We start from the raw sequence: 19,257 nt of genomic DNA, 5'->3' as shown, positions 1-19,257 counted from the left end.
CCAAATGGAAAAGATTTTAACATTTTAGCTACTTGGATTTGTATGTGCTGTTTAGTTCAAAGAGATTATAGAGCTGTTTTTTGTAGGCTTCCTAATGTTAAAATTTTTTATTTCATTTGCTTGTTTGAATATTGTGATTTAGCATTGGGCATAATAAAATCATTAAAGACAATGTTCAAGTACTAGAATGAGAAACTCAGTAACACACCCACCAATGAAAATCACATACGTAATTTAAAAAATTTTGATGCAAGTTTCAGCATAAACCAGACAACTCCGATGGGCATGTTGATTTTGTTTTCTGGTCTGTGGTACTTTAAGTAGTTCTCTAGTGAGTTCTCTCAGCTATCTCCTAACATAGCAATAAAGAAGGTTTTTAATTGAATAGAACTTATAACTAATCTTAAAAACCAACTTGTAACATGAAAGATTTTTAAAAATCATAACTAATTAAAAATTAAATATCACAGTGTGGATGAGGCCTTTGGTATTCCTAATAGTTTTTTGACACTGGCATATTTGACACAGAGGCAAATATTCTGATATTCTTGAAGTATCTACATCATGTAATTTAAAGAGTTGGAATATTAGACCTTATTTTGAGCATTCACTTCTCATACAACAACCTTAAATTTATCATAAAAGGATAATTTCACATTCATTAACAATTCTGTAATTAATAATAATCTGTCAATTATGTTTATTTTCTTAAATTGTAACTACCTACCATTTTTATTTTCAAAAACTTGTAACAGGAGAAAGGGTAATGCCAGATAAGGTTATTTGGGGTTAAAACTCAATAAGCTAACTCTGTTTTCCTTTACCCAAAGTTTCAGACCCAAAGTTTACGTCTATCAGACGTACACAGAAAATCACATCTTTGGAGAGGAATAGTCAGCATCACATTGATTGAGGGACGAGATCTCAAGGCAATGGATTCAAATGGGTTGAGTGACCCCTATGTGAAGTTCCGGCTTGGGCATCAGAAGTACAAGAGCAAGGTAACCGTATCTCTCTCCTGTTCCAGCCAGTCTTTGGAAGGCAGTGGTTGGTTAATAGCCATGCTTTAGGAGATAAAAACACTAGATACTTTTTAAAATGCTTAACAGAATTTCTTTTGAATATCACGTCAGCAAACCAGACCAATAACTATATTATCACATTTCTTACTCAATGTGCTATGTGACCTTGCATAAAGTACTACTCTGTCTCAATGTCACCTATAACACAGGAATAATAGTTGGAACTATCTCTTTAAAAAAATAACAAACAAGCAATCAAACAAAACAAAAAAGGGCTGAAACAAACCTAAGTCGATGGCCTGGGACATAAAGTGCTCAAAGAGTGTTGGCTACTATAATTATTACAATTAGTACTGATATCAGTGCCAGAAATAGCCCTGTTTTACATACCATAAAAATCTTTGTTCCTTACTCTGAAACGTTTTATTCAAAATGACTTGCACCAGTGAAGATTGCAATTTTTGTTTGTTTGTTTTATTTATTTATAAAACAAAGGGCCAAATTCCACTGTATGCTACAGGGCAAGTTACTCTGCCATTCCATGTCCCAATTTCCTCATCTGTAAGATGAGTGAGAATTAAAATAATGCCTACCTCGTAAAGTTATTGAGAAGATTGAATAAATATATGTTACGCACGTGAAGGGCTTGGAATACTGCCTTGTCCATAATAAATAATAAATGGTAGTAGCAGCAGGAAGAGCAGCAGCCTTAAGAACAAGATATTGTTTAACAACAATTATATTAATAGTAATAATACATTAAATAATCATATTAGTGTCATATTTTTGATAGAAGGAATTATAATCAGTAAAGGTCATAGTAGTCATAGTTATATTTGGAACACATGTCTTATCTGTGTTGTATCCAAATAAAACCTCTTTGGGGTGCCTATCTGGCTCAGTCTGAAGAGCATGAAACTCTTTATCTCAGGGTTCTGAGTTGGAGCCCTACACTGGGTGTAGAGATCACCTAAATAAATAAATAAAAACTTTAAAGAAAACAAAAAACAGCAAAAAACAAAAACAAAACACAATACAACCTCTTTAATGGTCAGCTTCTACAGCTACTATTCATAGCTTGAAAACTCATCCTATCTATCTTGTATTAAAAATCACATTCTACTTTGATGAGAATAATTTCACTTTGACATTACCATTTTCAAGAACTTTTGATAAACAGCCTGCCTAGGTTCCTTCTGGCACAGGAAGTTTTCATCAGTAACTAAGGGGGTTAGTAATATCACAGAGCTGACTCATTAGTAGGCAGTGAGAATTGCTCTCAGGCTGATTGGTTATCTTCTTGAATGCCCACGTGGAAGGGGAAAGCATCATTTCTGACCTGAAGGAAAATCATATAGGGAAGACAATCCTAAAAAAGGAAACTGAAAAATTAGGCTCTTTATGGCCAAATAAGTAAGATAGACCATCCCCAAAACACCACAGAAGTGCATCTGAGCCCAATAATGAGAGGTTTGAATTATCATAGGATCCATCGAATGCCATCTTTTTCTTTTTTTCTGCCATGGACTTAATAACGTATTTTAAGGAAACTACTGATTCCAAAAATAGGTACCTATGACCACTTCTGCCTTGTCCTTTATCAATTAACATCATCTCTGTGTTCTGGTAGGCTTAAAACATTACTTATTTTTTATAGTTCTGCTCTTTAGGTATGAAATATGAAATCTAGCTATGGACATGTGTCTCTCTTTGCTCTTTCCTTCCATGATATATTGCTGATTAATTTCAGATTATGAACTTTAAAAATTGTGATTCATTTGTATTACCTTTGCACATAACATACTTCATTGCTTTCAGAGTCTTTACATCTGAAGATTTGTCTCTCATACATTCAAAAGAGAAAAGGCCATTGCATGCGCTCCTGCTAAAAAGAAAGAATAGGGAAACAAATATGAATGTTTTTAACCCAGTGGCGAATGAAGTTTCAAAGCACATCAGTATGGGTCACTTCATTCATTGATTCTACCAGATGTCTTATCTGAATGCTTGAAGTTACACAATTGCACTTCAGAGACCTTTCTGGTATTTGCAACATAGAAATTGTACACACACATTCATATTAATTTACAAACATTTTTGGCTGATCGTTTTGGGGAAAGAGACCTGAAGCTCTAATCAAAGACCTGAGTTAGAGTCTAGATACTAAAACGTAATGATTTGGGGTTGGTCAGTAAAACTCCAGGTCTCAGTTTCTCCAGATATAAAATCAGATGAAACATCAATGCTATGATTCCAACATAAATGTCTGCCCGACCACCCCAGAGTTACTTGCTCTTTCCTCCTGCTCCCATAGAACTTCACTGTCTGTTGTTTCATTACTATTTATTTTTATTTTTATTTTTATTTTTATTTTTATTTTTATTTTTATTTTTATTTTTACAGATTTAGCTCAGAATTCCCTTGTGTGTAGGGAGTAAGGGAAAAAGAACTCTGGGAATCCACATAGTCCTTTTTTAGGAGATGACAGGCTGAGAGTTATGTCTTTGTGCATTAACTGGTTATGTAAAATAAATGCTAGTATCTGAGTGAGCCATTTCACGTATAGACTATTTGCCTTTTCTGTATAATGCATATCTCTCATCTCTTATTCAAGATGGTGAAGGCATGCCCTTTGGTTTTCAGGACATATCCTTTAGGGTTCTTTCAGATGATATGCAGTAAGGTTGCTAAAGAGCTAATGACATTTCCATCATTTCTGGAAGCTTTTGTTCAAATCTCACATACACTTTTGTAGATAGTACCTTGATTTTGATATAATGTCTCAAAGTTAGATATTTTTAAAAGACTTATATTTATAAGACAATAATTACTTTTTGGTCTTCCAGATTATGCCAAAAACTTTGAATCCTCAGTGGAGGGAACAATTTGATTTTCATCTCTATGAAGAAAGAGGTGGAATCATTGATATCACTGCCTGGGACAAAGACGCTGGGAAAAGGGATGATTTTATTGGCAGGTTTGTACAACTTGGTATTTTTGGTTCATCCTAGAGAGGGTGAATTTTTTTAAAAGGATAATCGCTTTCTGTCTAGTTATTGTAACTGATCTTTTACCATTTTGAAGGAAGGGATCTGACCAAGGTAAAGCAATGCTTGGGTAAAGTGAAAAATAGATTTGAAGACTGACCAGTAGGTGGCAGTTTTGACCAGTCCATGGACAGGCTATCTGAATTTGATATCCAGAAATTTTCTCCAGATGTCAGAATATTGTGTGTAAAAGTTATGGGAATTGAGAACGAGGAATCTCATTTGATCAAGATACTTAAAGAACAAAGAGCTCATTCATAGTCTGTAAAGTGATCTAAGATAATATTACTTTTCATAAAGCATATTGTGAGACCATAAAATGCATTGTTTCCTACAACCCCCCTTCAAGGTAGAGAATCTTTATAATCTCCAAGGAGTTCATAAATCTGTAGAGTTCTCAAGTTTTAGTGATGGAAACATGTAAGAGAGGCAGATCCATGTTAATCTAATAATGCAGTGAAGGAAGGAGTATTCTGAGGCCTAATGACATCTCTCCACAAAGACAAGTTTATTTTGAATGACTACTTGAATTATATGAACTGTTTCCTTGCTTAAAATCTGTTTTTATTTTTTGATATGTATGTGCCTTTGTAGAAAAACATATTGAAACCTGCCTATATTAAAATAAAGTACAATGTACAGGAGAATTTGTTGGTTTAGAAAATTCTTTCTTCATTGCAGGTCACATGAATTCCAAGTCTCTAAACACACAGCCTGAAGAAATGCATACATACTAATAATAATTAAGGAAATTTTATGCTAGAAAAGTAAGAACAGGAATCTGACCCAACATATTTATCTCTTTGTTTTTGTTTTTGTTTTTTTTTTTTTTGTGACTCTGATATATATTTTTTAAACAATGGTTTTCTTTATAGGATTATAAAGTGAGAGGTTAAATAGCTTCATTTATACTTTAATATTTTACTTGTAAAATGAAATGGAAAAAACTACCATAACCTAATACTGTTTCAATCATTTTTAAAGGACAGGTCTTCACTGCATATTTTTTCCCTTTAGTAAAACACTATTTTCAGAGTTTTCTTTAAGTTTGACTTTGTTCTCTTTGGGATACACCACTAGCTTAAGTAGCAGTGTATATCTGTTGATACACTGAACACCTCTCATTATGATTATATATCTATGTTTCTATCTCCCTCAACATGCTACGAGCTCTTTCAAGTAGGTGCTGTCTAGCTGTTCCTTGAATAATTCATTTTCATAATTTATGGCAACATTAGCTATATTTGGTTACCATAAGATAAATCAGTATGACTGTCATGTGTAACTTGCTACCTCAATCTCTTTACTTTATAATCATACTTATATTGGTAAGATAATGAAATCATGGCTACAGCATACTGCCTTCCTGTACTTCTGGGTCCATATTACATGAAGTACATCTTATCCCTTTTTCTATTTTTTTCCTATGATAACAGATATCCTTTTATATATTTTATTCTTTCTTTGAAAATAATTTCCAAATTTGGAAATTATGATGATTTCTCAGCCCATCTGGTACTGACCTTTACCTTTTCCTCACTTTGTAATATTATGAATTCTTCAAGGGCATGGCTAATTATATTGCGGAAATGGTTGGTAGAGGGGGAACTGTTCATCTCATTTCACCTTGTTTCTATAGGTTTGCCCATAATTTGGCAAATTTTGAGAGATCTGATTTGAAGATCTCAACTGGCTGATCTGAAGATCATAGGGATTGTTTTTGATAACTGGGGGAGCTAAGGAAGTCTTAAGAAATTTGGGAAGAGAAGAAATTCATTTCTGGAGCTTTGTTGTTGGTGAGCATGTGGAGGTGCTAGGAGATTGGCATGCCTGAGTGGGCGTGGAAGCTCTGTGTCCTTTCCCCCTACCTTGTCTGGGTATCTCTTCCATCTGGCTGTTCCTGAATTATCTCTTTTTATAATAAACTAGTAATCTAGTTGGGTGTATATCCACCCTTTTTATTTTTTCTAGATCTTGGAGGTGTTACCACCTGTGTATAGTTTCTAGCTTGGGCTTTGCCTAGATTGTTAGACAAGTTTTTTATTTTTGTTTTTAATTTGAGACAGCATGTGTGAGCAGGCAAGAGGGACAGAGGGAGAGAGGGAGAGAGAGAGACAGAGAGAGAGAGAGAGAGACAGAGAGAGAGAGAGAGAGACAGAGAGAGAGAGAGAGAGAGAATCTTAAGCAGGCTCCACACTCAGCACAGAGCCCTATGCAAGGCTTGATCTCACAACCCTGGGATTATGTCCTGAGCCAAAATCAAGTCAGACAATAAATCGACTGAGCCTGCCAGGCGCCTCTAGACAGGTTCTTTATATTCATGGTTATTACACAGGAGGACCCAGCAAACAGAATCAAGGAGCCCTAGGCCCTATCACCCACACTGCCTTGATAGGCACAACTTTGTGCTCTTCTTCCTAGTACTTTGGTGGGATTAAAACTGGCTTGGGTGGTAAATCCAAATGCTACCATTAAAGAATCATAGGGGTTTTTTAAAATTCTTATTCATTTTGAATAAATTACTTTTACCTCAAGTTACATTTTTTTTCTAAATATAATAAAAACTTACCCATCAGCCTCACTTTAAAAAAAAATCCATTTTGGGGCACCTGGGTGGCAAATTCAGTTAAGCATCCAGGTCAAATCCTTGATTTTGACTCAGGTCATGATCTCATGGTCCAGAGATCAAGCTCCTTGTCAGGCTCCATGATGGTCATGGATCCTGCTTAAGATTCTCTTTCTCCCTCTCCGCCTGCCCCTCCCCAGCTTGTGCACACAAGAGTGCACCCGTGTTCTTGATCTCTTTCTCAAAAACAAAAACAAAAACAAAAACAAAAACAAAAACAAACCATTTTTGGTCATATGCCAAACATAACAGCCTATAAAAGCAATTTAAGCCAAAAAAGTTTTAGAGTACACAAGAGCACAGGTGTAGGCAAGATGACTCTTTAGGACACTTTTGAGTATCAGTTAAAACCCCTTTATACAATAAAGGGGGTATTGTCAAATTTTGAGGTAATCACATATGTTCAGTAAAAACTTGTTGTATGCTTGGCCAATTTAACCAAGGTGCCTGTTGCAGAAAAAGGAAATGACTATGGTAAATCATTATTTCAAATCTATTCAATGTCCAGATAGCACCAGCAGCTCAAGGTCTCTACTTTATGTTTATTAAATTATACTTTAAACACATCCTGCCATTGAAAAGCAAGATATTATTATACCTAAGTGGTAGGCAGAATAAAGTCGCTGTGTTTATGTGAAGTTTGTGTAGTTACATTGGAAATAATGCAGATTGTAATAAAATTCCTCAGTTCCTAGGGTAGTTTAAATGAGAATTCCTTCCATTAAATGAGAGTTCTAGGAGTAAAGTAATAGGAGTAAAATCCATCATGGTCTTCTGTCTTGTTTTGCAAGCTATCATCACAACATTTTATGCCCTGTTAACATTTATTTATTTATTTATTTATTTATTTATTTATTTATTTATAAATATTTTTGCATGTAGCTAATATAAATTTAAGGTATACAATAGCTGATTTGTGGCATTTATATATTATAATATGATTGTCATGGTAGCTAGAGTTAGCACCTCTATCACATCAAATTATTTCTTTTTTTTGATGAGAATAATTAGGTATGTCTGTATTAACTTACAAATTAGAGACTATTCTGGGAGTTGGCTGGGAGTTAGTGAGTAGATTTAAAGTTGGCCATGAAGGATAATACTGTTATTTCCATGACTGTTAATTTTTTTTAAGGATACTACCTAAATTCAATCCTACATTTGAGAACAGTTGCATGGATCGGATTATCTACGTAGACTAGTTTATTGTGTTATGGTTTTGTTATTGTCCACTTTATTTTCCAGTTTTGGTCACATATAATGATTTTTGAAAATGTGTTTTGTTGGGGCGCCTGGGTGGCTCAGTCGGTTAAGCGTCCGACTTCAGCTCAGGTCACGATCTCGCGGTCCCTGAGTTCGAGCCGCGCGTCGGGCTCTGGGCTGATGGCTCAGAGCCTGGGGCCTGCTTCCGATTCTGTCTCCCTCTCTCTGCCCCTCCCCCGTTCATGCTCTGTCTCTCTCTGTCTCAGGAATAAATAAACATTAAAAAAAAAAATTAAAAAAAAAAAGAAAATGTGTTTTGTAAATAATGTATGCTCAATAACAGGATTTTGGGTTTTTGGGTTTTTGGTTTTGTTGTTTTTTGTTTTTTGTTTTTTTTTTTTTCATTACGAAGACAAGGCTGGCTATGAGTGAAAGGGCCACTTGCAAATTTGGAGTGTTGATACAGTGAAAGCTATTTAACACTGAACATTGCCCTTTGCAATTCTCTCTTGAACCCATGCAGTCAGGCTTATGCCACTAATAGTCCATACAAACTGCTCTTGTCAAGGTCCCCTGTGACCACTGAGTTGTTAAATCCAATGGCCGATTTTCAACCTTCATCTTAATTTCATCCAGAAGCAGTACTGGACTTGGCTGATTGCTTCATTACCTTAAAACACCTTTTTCACTTGGCTTTTAAAACACCAGACTCTTTTTCTTTTACCTCATCACTTGTTCCTTCTTGGTCTCATTCACAGAATTTTCCTCATCTCCCTGCTGTTTTAGTTCTAGAGAGCCTCAAAGCCCACTCCTTGGGCATCTTCTCTGTCTACACCTGCTCCCCTACTGATTCCATCTACTCTTGTACTTTCCATACTGTCTGAGATCAATAATGACAACGAGCTCCACTCCATAACTCTTCTCTGAGCTCCAGATTCCACATCACCTCCCTGCTAGATATCTCCCTAGAATGCCTAATAGAATTCTTCAGTTTAGCAGGTCCAAGGCCAAACTTCTGATACCCAATATCCCCAAATCTTCTCTGCCTTTCAAATTCTCCCGTGTGTTGCTAATGCCAAAACCATAGAGTCCTATTTGCTTCTTTTCTTTCTCTCACTCTTATCAAACCCGTCAGCAACCTACCAATGATTCCTTCGAAATGTATTCAGAATTCACTCCTGTCATTATCTTGATCATAATAATTCTGGTTGAAGCTACCATCAACTCTCATGTAGACAATAGCCATAGCCTCGTGTTCTTCCTTCCACAGAAAACAAATAAAATAATTTGACTCCTCTGCTCAAAACCCTTCAACACTTTTCCCATCCTAATCTGGGCAAAACCTGGCTAAGTCTTTATAGTGGCCTATAATGCTTCTCATGATCCAGCCCCATTACCACTCTACCCTGAACTTTTGCTGTTCCGCCCCTTTCTCCCTCTACTCTGTTCCAGCCTCTTTGCTCTTCCTCAAGCACACCAGACACCCTCCCACCTGAGGACCTTCCCCTGCATCTGTGACACTCTTTCTTCAGATATCCACCTTGATTGCTTCTTTATCTTCTTCAGGTCTCTGTACAAATGTCACATCAGGGAGGCATCCATACCAACCCTATTTAAATCCCCCCTTTCCCTTATCCTGCTTTGTTTTCCTCCATAGAAGTAACCACCATTTGACCTACTATACATTTCAGTTATGTGTTTTATCATTTATTTCCCACCACTAGAATATAAGCTTTGTGAAGGCAGAGAGTTTTGAGTGTTTTGTTTTTGTTCACTGTCACATTCCCAATGCCTAGAAAAGTATATGGCATATAATAGGTGTTTAATAAATATTTGCCAGGTTTTAATTTAAAGATCTGAAGTTTGATTTAATACTAAAAATTATGGCTCTTCCTTCTCTCAGTACAGTTGACCTTTAAACAACATGAGCTTGAACTACAGATGTCCACGTATACAGAGATTTTTTTCGATAAATATTGTAGAGCACTATAAATGCATTTTCTCTTCCTTATGATTTTCTTACTGACATTTTCCTTTCTCTCACTTTCTTTTTTGTGAGAATATAACATATAATACATATAACATATAAAATATATGTGAATCATCTATTTATGTTATCAGTACGACTTCCTGTCAACAGTAGGCTATAGTAGTTAAATTTGGGGGAAGTCGGAAGTTATACGCAGAAGTTCTACTGTGCCAGGGGGCTGGTGTCCCTAACCCCCATATTGTTCAAGGGTTAACCGTAAATTCATGATTTAACAATAGGCATCAATGCAGAGGCAATTAGAATGGTATGACTTAGTGGCAGGTATAAAATTTCAGTGTAATTGAAGAAAGCTATGTATATATAATCCAAAAGGGGAGAATTAATGAGTTAAAGGTGAAAGTACCTGAGTAATACTTATACTTAAAAAATACTGAATTGTTGCATTTTTTTTAAAGTAGTCTACACTTTTACCCAATACTTATAACTTTTTCATCATTATTATATCCAAAGAGTTAATGCCCCCTGGTAGGTAAATTTTACAGAAAAATGAAATTACCATGAATAGAAAGAAACAATAGTAACAGTGCTCTACAATGAATAGGGCACAATTACATTAGCTCACTTTTAGGGGATAACAAGAGTCGTTCATATTATGCCAGTTTTGTAGATGCAAAAAGTGAGGCAGAAGATAGATTTAGAGGTTGCTCAGCTAGTATGCATCTGGGTGATTGATCTGAGATTCAAATCCAGAACTCCTGGCTCTAAAGACCACACTCCTTTCACTTTGGTCTTGAACCCAGTATGTTCTGAAGCCATGAAGTGCTCAATAAAATGCCAGGTAGTCCATAAACCAACTCAGGTGGTCTACACAATAGTGCAAGTTTGAACAACACATTTTACCTGTCGCTGAACTACAAATATCAAGTAAAGGTGAAATAATGTTAATCTGCATGTAATTATTTAACTTTCTGATCACCTGCATTTTGGCAGGCAAGACGGACTGCCACCTTTACGATAATCAGCTAATAAATCCTCATGATTGTTACACTTTTATGCAGAGCAGTAATCTGAACAAATTGGCTGCTGACAGCTGCGGTAAATTGCCAAGAATGAGTGCTGTCAGAGAACAAGTTGTTTTTATGAACGTGCAGAATAAGTAAATCCTGTGTCAAGCAATTTTATTCAGTTGGAGTTATTTGCAACCCAATATAGCAAGATTTATGGCATTATTTATTAGTGTGCAAAATGCTTGTTTATCTTGAAAGTGGCATTGATTTGGGGTACATATATTTTCGGTTGGGGAATTGCTACTGACTTTATTTGTTGCATTGTTATCGGGGCTGAGGAGTTGGTCCTGCCCATGAGAACAAAGTGCTACAGATGTAAGCTTCGCTAGAGAGATCTATTTCAACAAAATTTTTATTAATGGTGTTTGATAAGAAAAACTTATTCCAAATGGGCAAGTTCTGGATGAAGAACAAATGCTTCCAGAATCTACAACCATAAAAATAAATCTGTGACTCTTGTGTGTAATGCCAAAGGAAACAGAACGTGGGATGTGTAGGTGCACACATATGTGTGTTCCTTATAGCATGGCAAATGGGGAATACAGCCTTTGACTTTGGATATTAACAAAATTAATGTTCTCTGAAGGTTGAAGGTCAGTGCATTTGACACTCTATAGGCTCTGATTTGCATAGGTTCTTATTTATGATACCAATTCTCCAATAATCCTTTTACTTCCTACATAGAACGAAAACAATCCTCCTGCATTAATTTGAAAGCACAAAGACAGCTAGTCAGAAAATTCTAAACTGAAGAGAGTTTTTTCATGAAATCATTATATTTCACTATTTTTCTCACTGAGGATTGAGTGAAATATTTCATTAGTGAGATTGACCATATTTAAGGAAAGAATGGAATATGTCATTGATTCTTGTCTTGGTTTTCCATATAATCAACCTAAGATTTCAATCTATTTTCCTGCGTGGGTTACTATTCTTTTCTTCTGAAGACTTCCTCCAAAAGTTCATACTCAATGCAGTGTTTCATATACAGTGGGCAGAGTTTCCAAAGACAACTTTCAGGCACCACCGTGTGTATATTAAATAGTTTACCTTCATGTCAGGCAATGGAGATTGTCACAAGTTGCTCTAATACAGCACTCTCCCCGAACAGAGTTAAACAGTGACAACTTCTAACAACAGAAAAGCAAGAGCAGCCTGAGCATTTTGTAATGTCAGAGATGGTGTAAAAACTGCATAGTTGTGAAACTTGAAAACACGTTAGTGGTTACGTATTGTAGTCTTGAAAATGCAAAAATTCTAAGGAATTGTGTATTATATTGATCCATAGTATAAAATTTTGTAATATATCATGTGTTATTAGTCTTACTAATGTAAAAGCGTTCTCATATATTACAAAATCTCAAAAAGCTTCATAATGTTATTATTACATTTGGCCACAATTATGTAAAATATGTGTTGTTGTTGTTTTTTTTTAATTACCACCCCCCACCCCCACCAAAGAAATTCCATAGAGGCTTGTCTTCCTATTCTGAAGACTTTGTTTTCAAATGTCTTGCTAATCATGATGGCTTTATAATATCATTAGCTAATACTTCAAGGCACAGCACACACTGAACAAGTTTATTGTCAACGTAGATGTAAATTTCTATTGCAAATATTGTCTTGATAATTTGGGGTTGTTTGGGCTGAATTCTTGCTAGATCTGATTAGACCATCATTGGTTTGTGAATCAGAATGTGGCTGACATAGAGCTCAGCTAAGAGCAGAAGTGGTGTCTCTGCAGATTCTTGTTTATCATTCTGCTCACTGGTGCTTGTTCAATTAGCATTATCTTCAATCCACAGTTTCTTTACTGGGATCTTTTAAAGCCAATTGTCCATTTTGTGAGGATTAGTTCAGTTAAAACTAGATTATATAATCTGTAAATCCATTTAACAAGGCATATATGAACTGCAATTCGGTGAAAGCAAGTCAGCAAGTAAGGGGGCCACTGTCTACCCCTCTATGTTATGTAGTTCCTACTCTTTCCTAAAATACTTACAGGCCATAAGTGACATACCTGATGCATGGGACACCTGTGTTAATGCATATATTAAACATTTATAAAGCTTGATTCTTGACCTGTTTTTAAATTAAAAAAAAAATCCCAATAGTCCTAACATTTACTCCTGCACCCCAGTGTTCTCACACGTATGTACATGTATACGTGCAGGGTGCTAAGCTCAAGACTATTTCATCTGGGAGGAATATCACTGGTCACTAGTTCAGGCACGGCAGATAGAAGGACAGAGGAGAAAAAAAGATGGTAAGAGCACTGAAATTTTACTCTGTACTCTTAAGGGGAAATGTCACCAAATAAATGTGACATATTTCTTTCATGTGACTAAATGCATACAGTTTTTTAAAAGCACAAAGAACTTTAAGGTTTCATATGGAAGTCAGGAAACTTTTAAGTTCTTGCCATCATTAAATTTCTCTGAGCCTCAATTTCCCCATTTGTGGAATGAGAGAAAGTAGCTTTGAAATCTTCAGTTTCAAATCTGTTTTGATTCTTCTATTGATTGATGGACTGATGAGCTGGGTTCAGAATATATAGTAAGTTTTTAAATTTTTCAACATCAAACCGAGGCATATACAATAATATAACCACATATTATATTTAGATAGTACTTTCAACTTTTCAAAGTACTTGCTCATCTGTTACTCCTGTGTTCTTACAACTCTATGCAAAGAGGAGGCATTTAAAAAAATTGTTTTCCATTTTTTAAGTGAACAAAGCTGATGTACAAAAACTTTAAGTGACTTGCATAATAGCACAATGCTAATGAATAAGCTTTATTAAAACTTTGGTGTTCTGAACCCCTGGTCGCAGAGTCTGAAGCCATTTGAACTTTGTTCAAGGCAACACGCTGAGTCTGTGGTAGTTCTGGGAAAAGGGAGATGAGAAATTAGTGGGCTTAGAATGACTGAGTTCCTAAAATCTAATAGAGGACACATAACAGAGGCCTGACACACTTAAATAGTTCATGAATAAATGGGTTAATGAGTGAGAGAAACAAGTGTTGAAATCAAACCCCTTTCTAGGGGGATAATAGAGGGTGGTAGAATGGGCACATTACACACTAGCCCTGGTCTGCTACTGTCACCGTGGGTAAATTTTGGACCTCTCTTCACGTCCATATTGTCCATAAGTACTTTAATACTTACAAAGCATCAACTATATTCTGGGTGCTATGCTAGATGCCTGCCATTCTGCCAACTGCAGGCTATTTCATTGAGAATTATTAAACTTGGCAAGCAAAGATAGATATATTAGCTCAGGCAGAGGGTTGCTTTATCCAAACACAAAGAAAGAGCTACGCCCTAGCATGGATGGTGGGAGAATCATCAGCTGTCTGCAATGACTTGAGTCATAAGTGTGAGTCAGCGAACGACAGCTGATGGTAAGTCATGGAGTGCACCATTGCCTTGTTAAGGATATTTCAGAAGTAGTGGGAACCTAGGGGAGGGGTGTAGTTAGGTTTGTGTTTTAGACATCTGTTACTGAGGGGATTGAATTGTGTCAATGGTTTTCACATTAGCCAAACTCCCTAAAAAAGAGAGTTTGAGGCAATGATTAAGTTCTGATGCTTTATTGGGAGATAGAACCCCGGGCACTGAGAGTGAGAGACAAAAAACATAAGGCAGGGAAGAGTAGGAGGCAATGCAAGGCAGTATATTGGTGGGATGGCCACTGTTTCCTGAGTTTCAGAGACAGAGCTGGTTGCTATGCACCCACCTGGCCACATGTGGACAGGTAATCTGGAGAATCATCCTTTGAAGCAGTCTGTGAGAGGGAGAGTGTTGTGGGGAGTTATCTTCCCAGCTCCTATTCCATTAATCTAAGTTCACCCCACCAGAAGGCTATTGTTGCATCTTGTTTTTCTGGCTCTTGATCAGGGAACCAGATCCCACAACCCACCGTATGGCTTGTCATCCAAGTGAGGAAGTGGTCTTAGAAGTCAGAAACTTGGGACATGTGGCCATTAGGCCTAGATGCACAATGGCAGCCAAGGGGAGTGCCCAGCTTATTTTGGCAAGTGAAAGTTGAGTCAGTCCTAGATGGAAGCTCCATGAGGACTCAAGCACAGTTAATCGGTCCTGATGGTGGGATGAAAAGCAGACCCTCAACCAAAGTCACAGTTGAGGCAAAGCAGGCAGCAGATGACCCATGACCCAGGAAGCCTTGGTTTCAGGAGAATCTAAGGGAATGAAAAGATGTATCCAATAAGTTTTCAGCTTACATGTGGAACCACAATACGAAAACAGATGTAAGAGAAGCCGTTTTTTGAACTAGAGAGGAAAGTCCACACCTTAGTTTTTCACCCTTCTCCCCTCCACGGCAACTTTTGAGGTACCCCCTTGGAAGACTGAAAATAGATTATCTGCCCTCTAGCATCAACATAAAGGCTTTTCTGGAAGATGTGTATAATACGTTTGAAGAATAGTATTTTGTTGACTAAAAGATGAATTTGTTCTCTTAGGTTTTTGGTTTGTGGAATTGCAAAGAAAGGATGCAAACAAGTGTAAACATGGATAGAGTTGTAACACATTGTGAAATTGGGGGTTTTCAGGAATTTGAAGTTTATCTAGTTCAATTACCTCATATTGCAGATGAGGAAACTGGAATTCAAGAGAATAAGTTTTCTTGGAAAAGGTCACACAACTAATTAGTGACAGATGGAGGGCTGAAATGAAGGGAATCTGACTCCCTATCCTGGGCTCTTTTCCTTGAGTACATATCTGCGTATGTACTTTGGGACTTCATGAATTTGCTTCATTGTTCTTTAAATTTTCATTTTCACTTTGATAACAATGTCAAACCATTAATTTATGCCAATTCTGACCATCCAGATGACCACCAAGGACTTCTATATCCAAACCGTAGTGAATCTTTCCGTCCTTTAGAAAATAACAGTACAAGGTTGCTAAATACAGGTGAATCTGCCTGTTGGGCTGCTATCCCAGATACAGACTGTTAAAAACAACAGAAATTTACTTCTCACAGTTCTAGAAGCTGGTAAGTCCAAAATGGAGACACCAGCAGATTCTGTGTCTGGTTTCCTGGTTCAGAGACTGCTGTGTTTTCTCTGTGTCCTTACATGGCAGAAGGAGTGAAGGATCTCTCTGGGGCCTCTGTTATGAAGGCACTAATCTCATTCATGAAGAGGCACTAATCTCATTCACCACCTTCATGACCTAATCACCTCACAGAGGCCCCACCTCATAATACCATCACATCGGCCAATAGGTTTCAACATAGGCATTTTGGAGACAAACACTCAAACCATGACACTGGTCTGTAGCAATAAGCACTGAATTTGGAACAGACTGTTGTGGGAGTTCTGTCTTTGTACATATTTATTCAGCAGCAATAAAGGGGTAGCAAAGACTTTTTTCCACAAAATTCCAGCAATAATTTGATTTAATACTCACTTAATGCAGATTTCAGTGGTGCCATGATGCTAACTTCATTCTCAAGTTAACAAGACAAGTTGGCTCAGTTATCAGGCAACATTTCATTTAAAATAGCATCTGAGGATTACTCCTGAGCAGAGTTTTTAGATGAAGAGTAGAGCTGAATAACCCCAACTAGCAAAAAGAACCCTGGAATCATTAATACTCTCTTCAATACATTTATATAAATAAGCATTTTCTACATTAGAATTATTAAAGTCAAAATTATGAAACATTAAATATAGGATAGAATCTGAGACCATTTCTACAAGAATACCCAATATTGAAACTTTAGTTGCAGCAGAAAAGCATAATCTTCCCTATAAATTTACAATGTTAAGTTTTATTAGTTTCATAGTTTTGAAAATTCAATTTGTATATTTTCTGAGTTTATCTTCTTATAAAAGCAATAATTTACAGTCTTCTTCCGTAGTTTATATATATTTTCAAAGTATAAAAATAACATAATTCCATGCTTCAAAACTGAAAAAAAAAATTCTGTTAAAAACAAGTCCAGATATTACCCAGTTTAATAACCAATGCAAATAGACACACTTCCTCCTGGGATACATGGTTACTTAGTGAAGGCTAGTCCAGGAAAAAGCCTAGATCTTGGATTCCATTGTGTCAGATTCAGGTCCCAGCTCTGCTGATAACTAACTGTATAGCTCCATTAAGTCATGTATCTTCTCTGGCCTTCAGTTTTCTCTTTGTTAAATTAAGGAGATTGTAAGGATCACAAATACCTATGCCTGTTGGAATCAGATACAGAGTTAAGTGAAATAGACCAGTTGTAAATAATAGACAGCATTAGAGATAGTAATTAAGTCAGAGGACATTTGCTCTGTCTTAAAATGGTTTTAATTCAATACTTTTTTAGCACTACAAACAAAAACAGTATATCAATGGGCCAGATTTTATCTGAAAGTTGCCAATTTGCAACTCTTGGACCAGAGCATCTTTAGAGAACCTTCCCCAAGTCTAGAGCATCAAATGCAATGACTCTAACATAAATGAGGAGTAGGCCAGCATCCATATGACCAGTGTAAAATGGTAATAGCCAAAGAAGGAAATCTTCCAGAAAGCTGTGATGTATTTTAAGAGTGATACAGTGTCACACAAAAGAGTAAGGCGAGGATGAGACTGGGAAATGCATGATCCAAATGAGCAAAAGATCTTTATTCTTCCCAACTTTATCCAACCAAAAGTACTGTGTGAATTGTAATCCCTGTTCAACTCTCTAGTTTCATACTCCCAATCTAATCCAAAGACTCGTTTACATTCAACAAACTCCAGGTAGGCACTATGCCAGTTGCTGGAAAGATCTGTAGAAAATCATATTGATGTTCTTCCTTTTTATTAGAAAATGCATTTGATTGGTTGTCTTTCACCATTCCATTTTTCTCCTCAATTTGTTCCAGGTGTCATTGACAAGAACTTAATTCCAGTTAAAATTATAATATTAGACAAGGAATTTGGTATGTGTTTTCCAGTCTTCAGAGTTTAAGGAGAGAGCATGAAAGTATTTTGAAATGCATGTTATATTCGCAGAAACAATGAGGTTATTTGATATATGTTCTCACTTTAGGAAGATGTTTTCCAGACTTGGTACAGACTCTGATTTCCTGCTCTCAACAGTTAGCATTTACACACACGGACTTTCTGTCACTGACCAGGGCGTTTCCTTTTTTTTTTGTTTCTGTACTCCCCTTCCTCTCAGATGTTTCTAGTCCCAGCTACCTCTCTTGTCATTTTTGATTGGCACAAATAAAAGGAAAATGTGACACTTTGGTTCAGTTTCTAAATTTATGCATACTAAAGAGATGTTTGAAACCACCTATAAGTGTTAAGACCCTATTTCTAGAAAATTTAATTTAAAAGCAAAACAATAGACAATAAATCAAGTAAAGAATAAGAAAGAGCAGGGTGCCTGGGTGGCTCAGTTGGTTCAGTGTCCGACTCTTGATTTCCACTCAGGTCATGATCCCTGGGTCTTGGAATCGAGCCCCTCAGCAGGCTCTGTGCTGCAGGTGGAGCCTGCTTAAGATTCTCTCTCTCTCCATCTGCCCCTGTACCCAGCTAATTCTCTCTCTCAAAGAAAAAAAAAAAAAAAAAAAAAAAAAACAGAAGAAGGAGCAAACATTTAATCTGTCCCTGATGGCTGACTCCCCTGTTTATGATGTTACCACATTTATTCTTATAATAGGCTATTCCCTGTTATAAATTCCTTCTGTTCATATCTGCCCCCTCTTTCTCAGTTGATTGGCTTTGTGAGCACCTCAGTATCTTTCTCTTCCAAATCAGTTGACATTTTTATGAAAATAGTGTTTAGCTCTGAGCAAGTAGGTTATCATGCATGGGCTGCCATGGGGATGCCTGGGTGGCTTAGTCAGTTAAGTGTCCAACTCTTGGTTTCTGCTCAGGTCCTGATCTTACCATTTGTGGGTTCGAGCCCTATATTGGGCTCCACGCTGGCAGTGCAGGGACTGCTTGGGATTCTCTCTCTCCCCCTCTCCCTGCCCCTCCCTCGATCTCTGAATGAATAAATAAATAAACAAACAAACAAATAAAGCATGGGCTGCCATGTTATGAAACCTGTATTAGAACAACTCTGTTATATAACCCTTGAGCTATAATATTTTTGGAGAATTTGTTTTTATTTAGATTTATGCATGGTGTTCTATGAATAACTGGCATGGTTTTAAAAATGAAAAACTTATGGCATCATAGTACATATTTTATTCATTGCTTAATAACATTTATGAATGAAGGAAGAATACCCATTGTTTTAAAACCTGCACAAGAATTCAGATTCTTGGTGGTTTGCTTCTTCTAAGACAGCTCG

The 19,257-nt window shown here is 36.6% G+C and overlaps 1 protein-coding gene across 23 annotated transcripts in view; it reads left to right on the top strand.

Moving 5' to 3' along the window:
- The window catches only part of MCTP1 (multiple C2 and transmembrane domain containing 1), a 529,626-nt gene that overhangs the window by 329,659 nt on the left and 180,710 nt on the right, over positions 1–19,257 (top strand). For all 23 annotated transcript variants that reach the window (XM_042943593.1, XM_042943612.1, XM_042943560.1 and 20 more), the window contains 2 exons: positions 831–1,001; positions 3,869–3,999. In XM_042943593.1, coding sequence (XP_042799527.1) covers positions 831–1,001; positions 3,869–3,999 — 302 coding nt within the window. The remainder of the gene's footprint in view (positions 1–830; positions 1,002–3,868; positions 4,000–19,257) is intronic.

This window comes from Panthera leo, chromosome A1 (genome assembly GCF_018350215.1).
Source record: "Panthera leo isolate Ple1 chromosome A1, P.leo_Ple1_pat1.1, whole genome shotgun sequence".
Lineage (NCBI taxonomy): Eukaryota > Metazoa > Chordata > Mammalia > Carnivora > Felidae > Panthera > Panthera leo.
The sequence above is the reverse complement of the archived record's forward strand: the minus strand, read 5'-3'. Positions and strand labels throughout refer to the sequence as shown.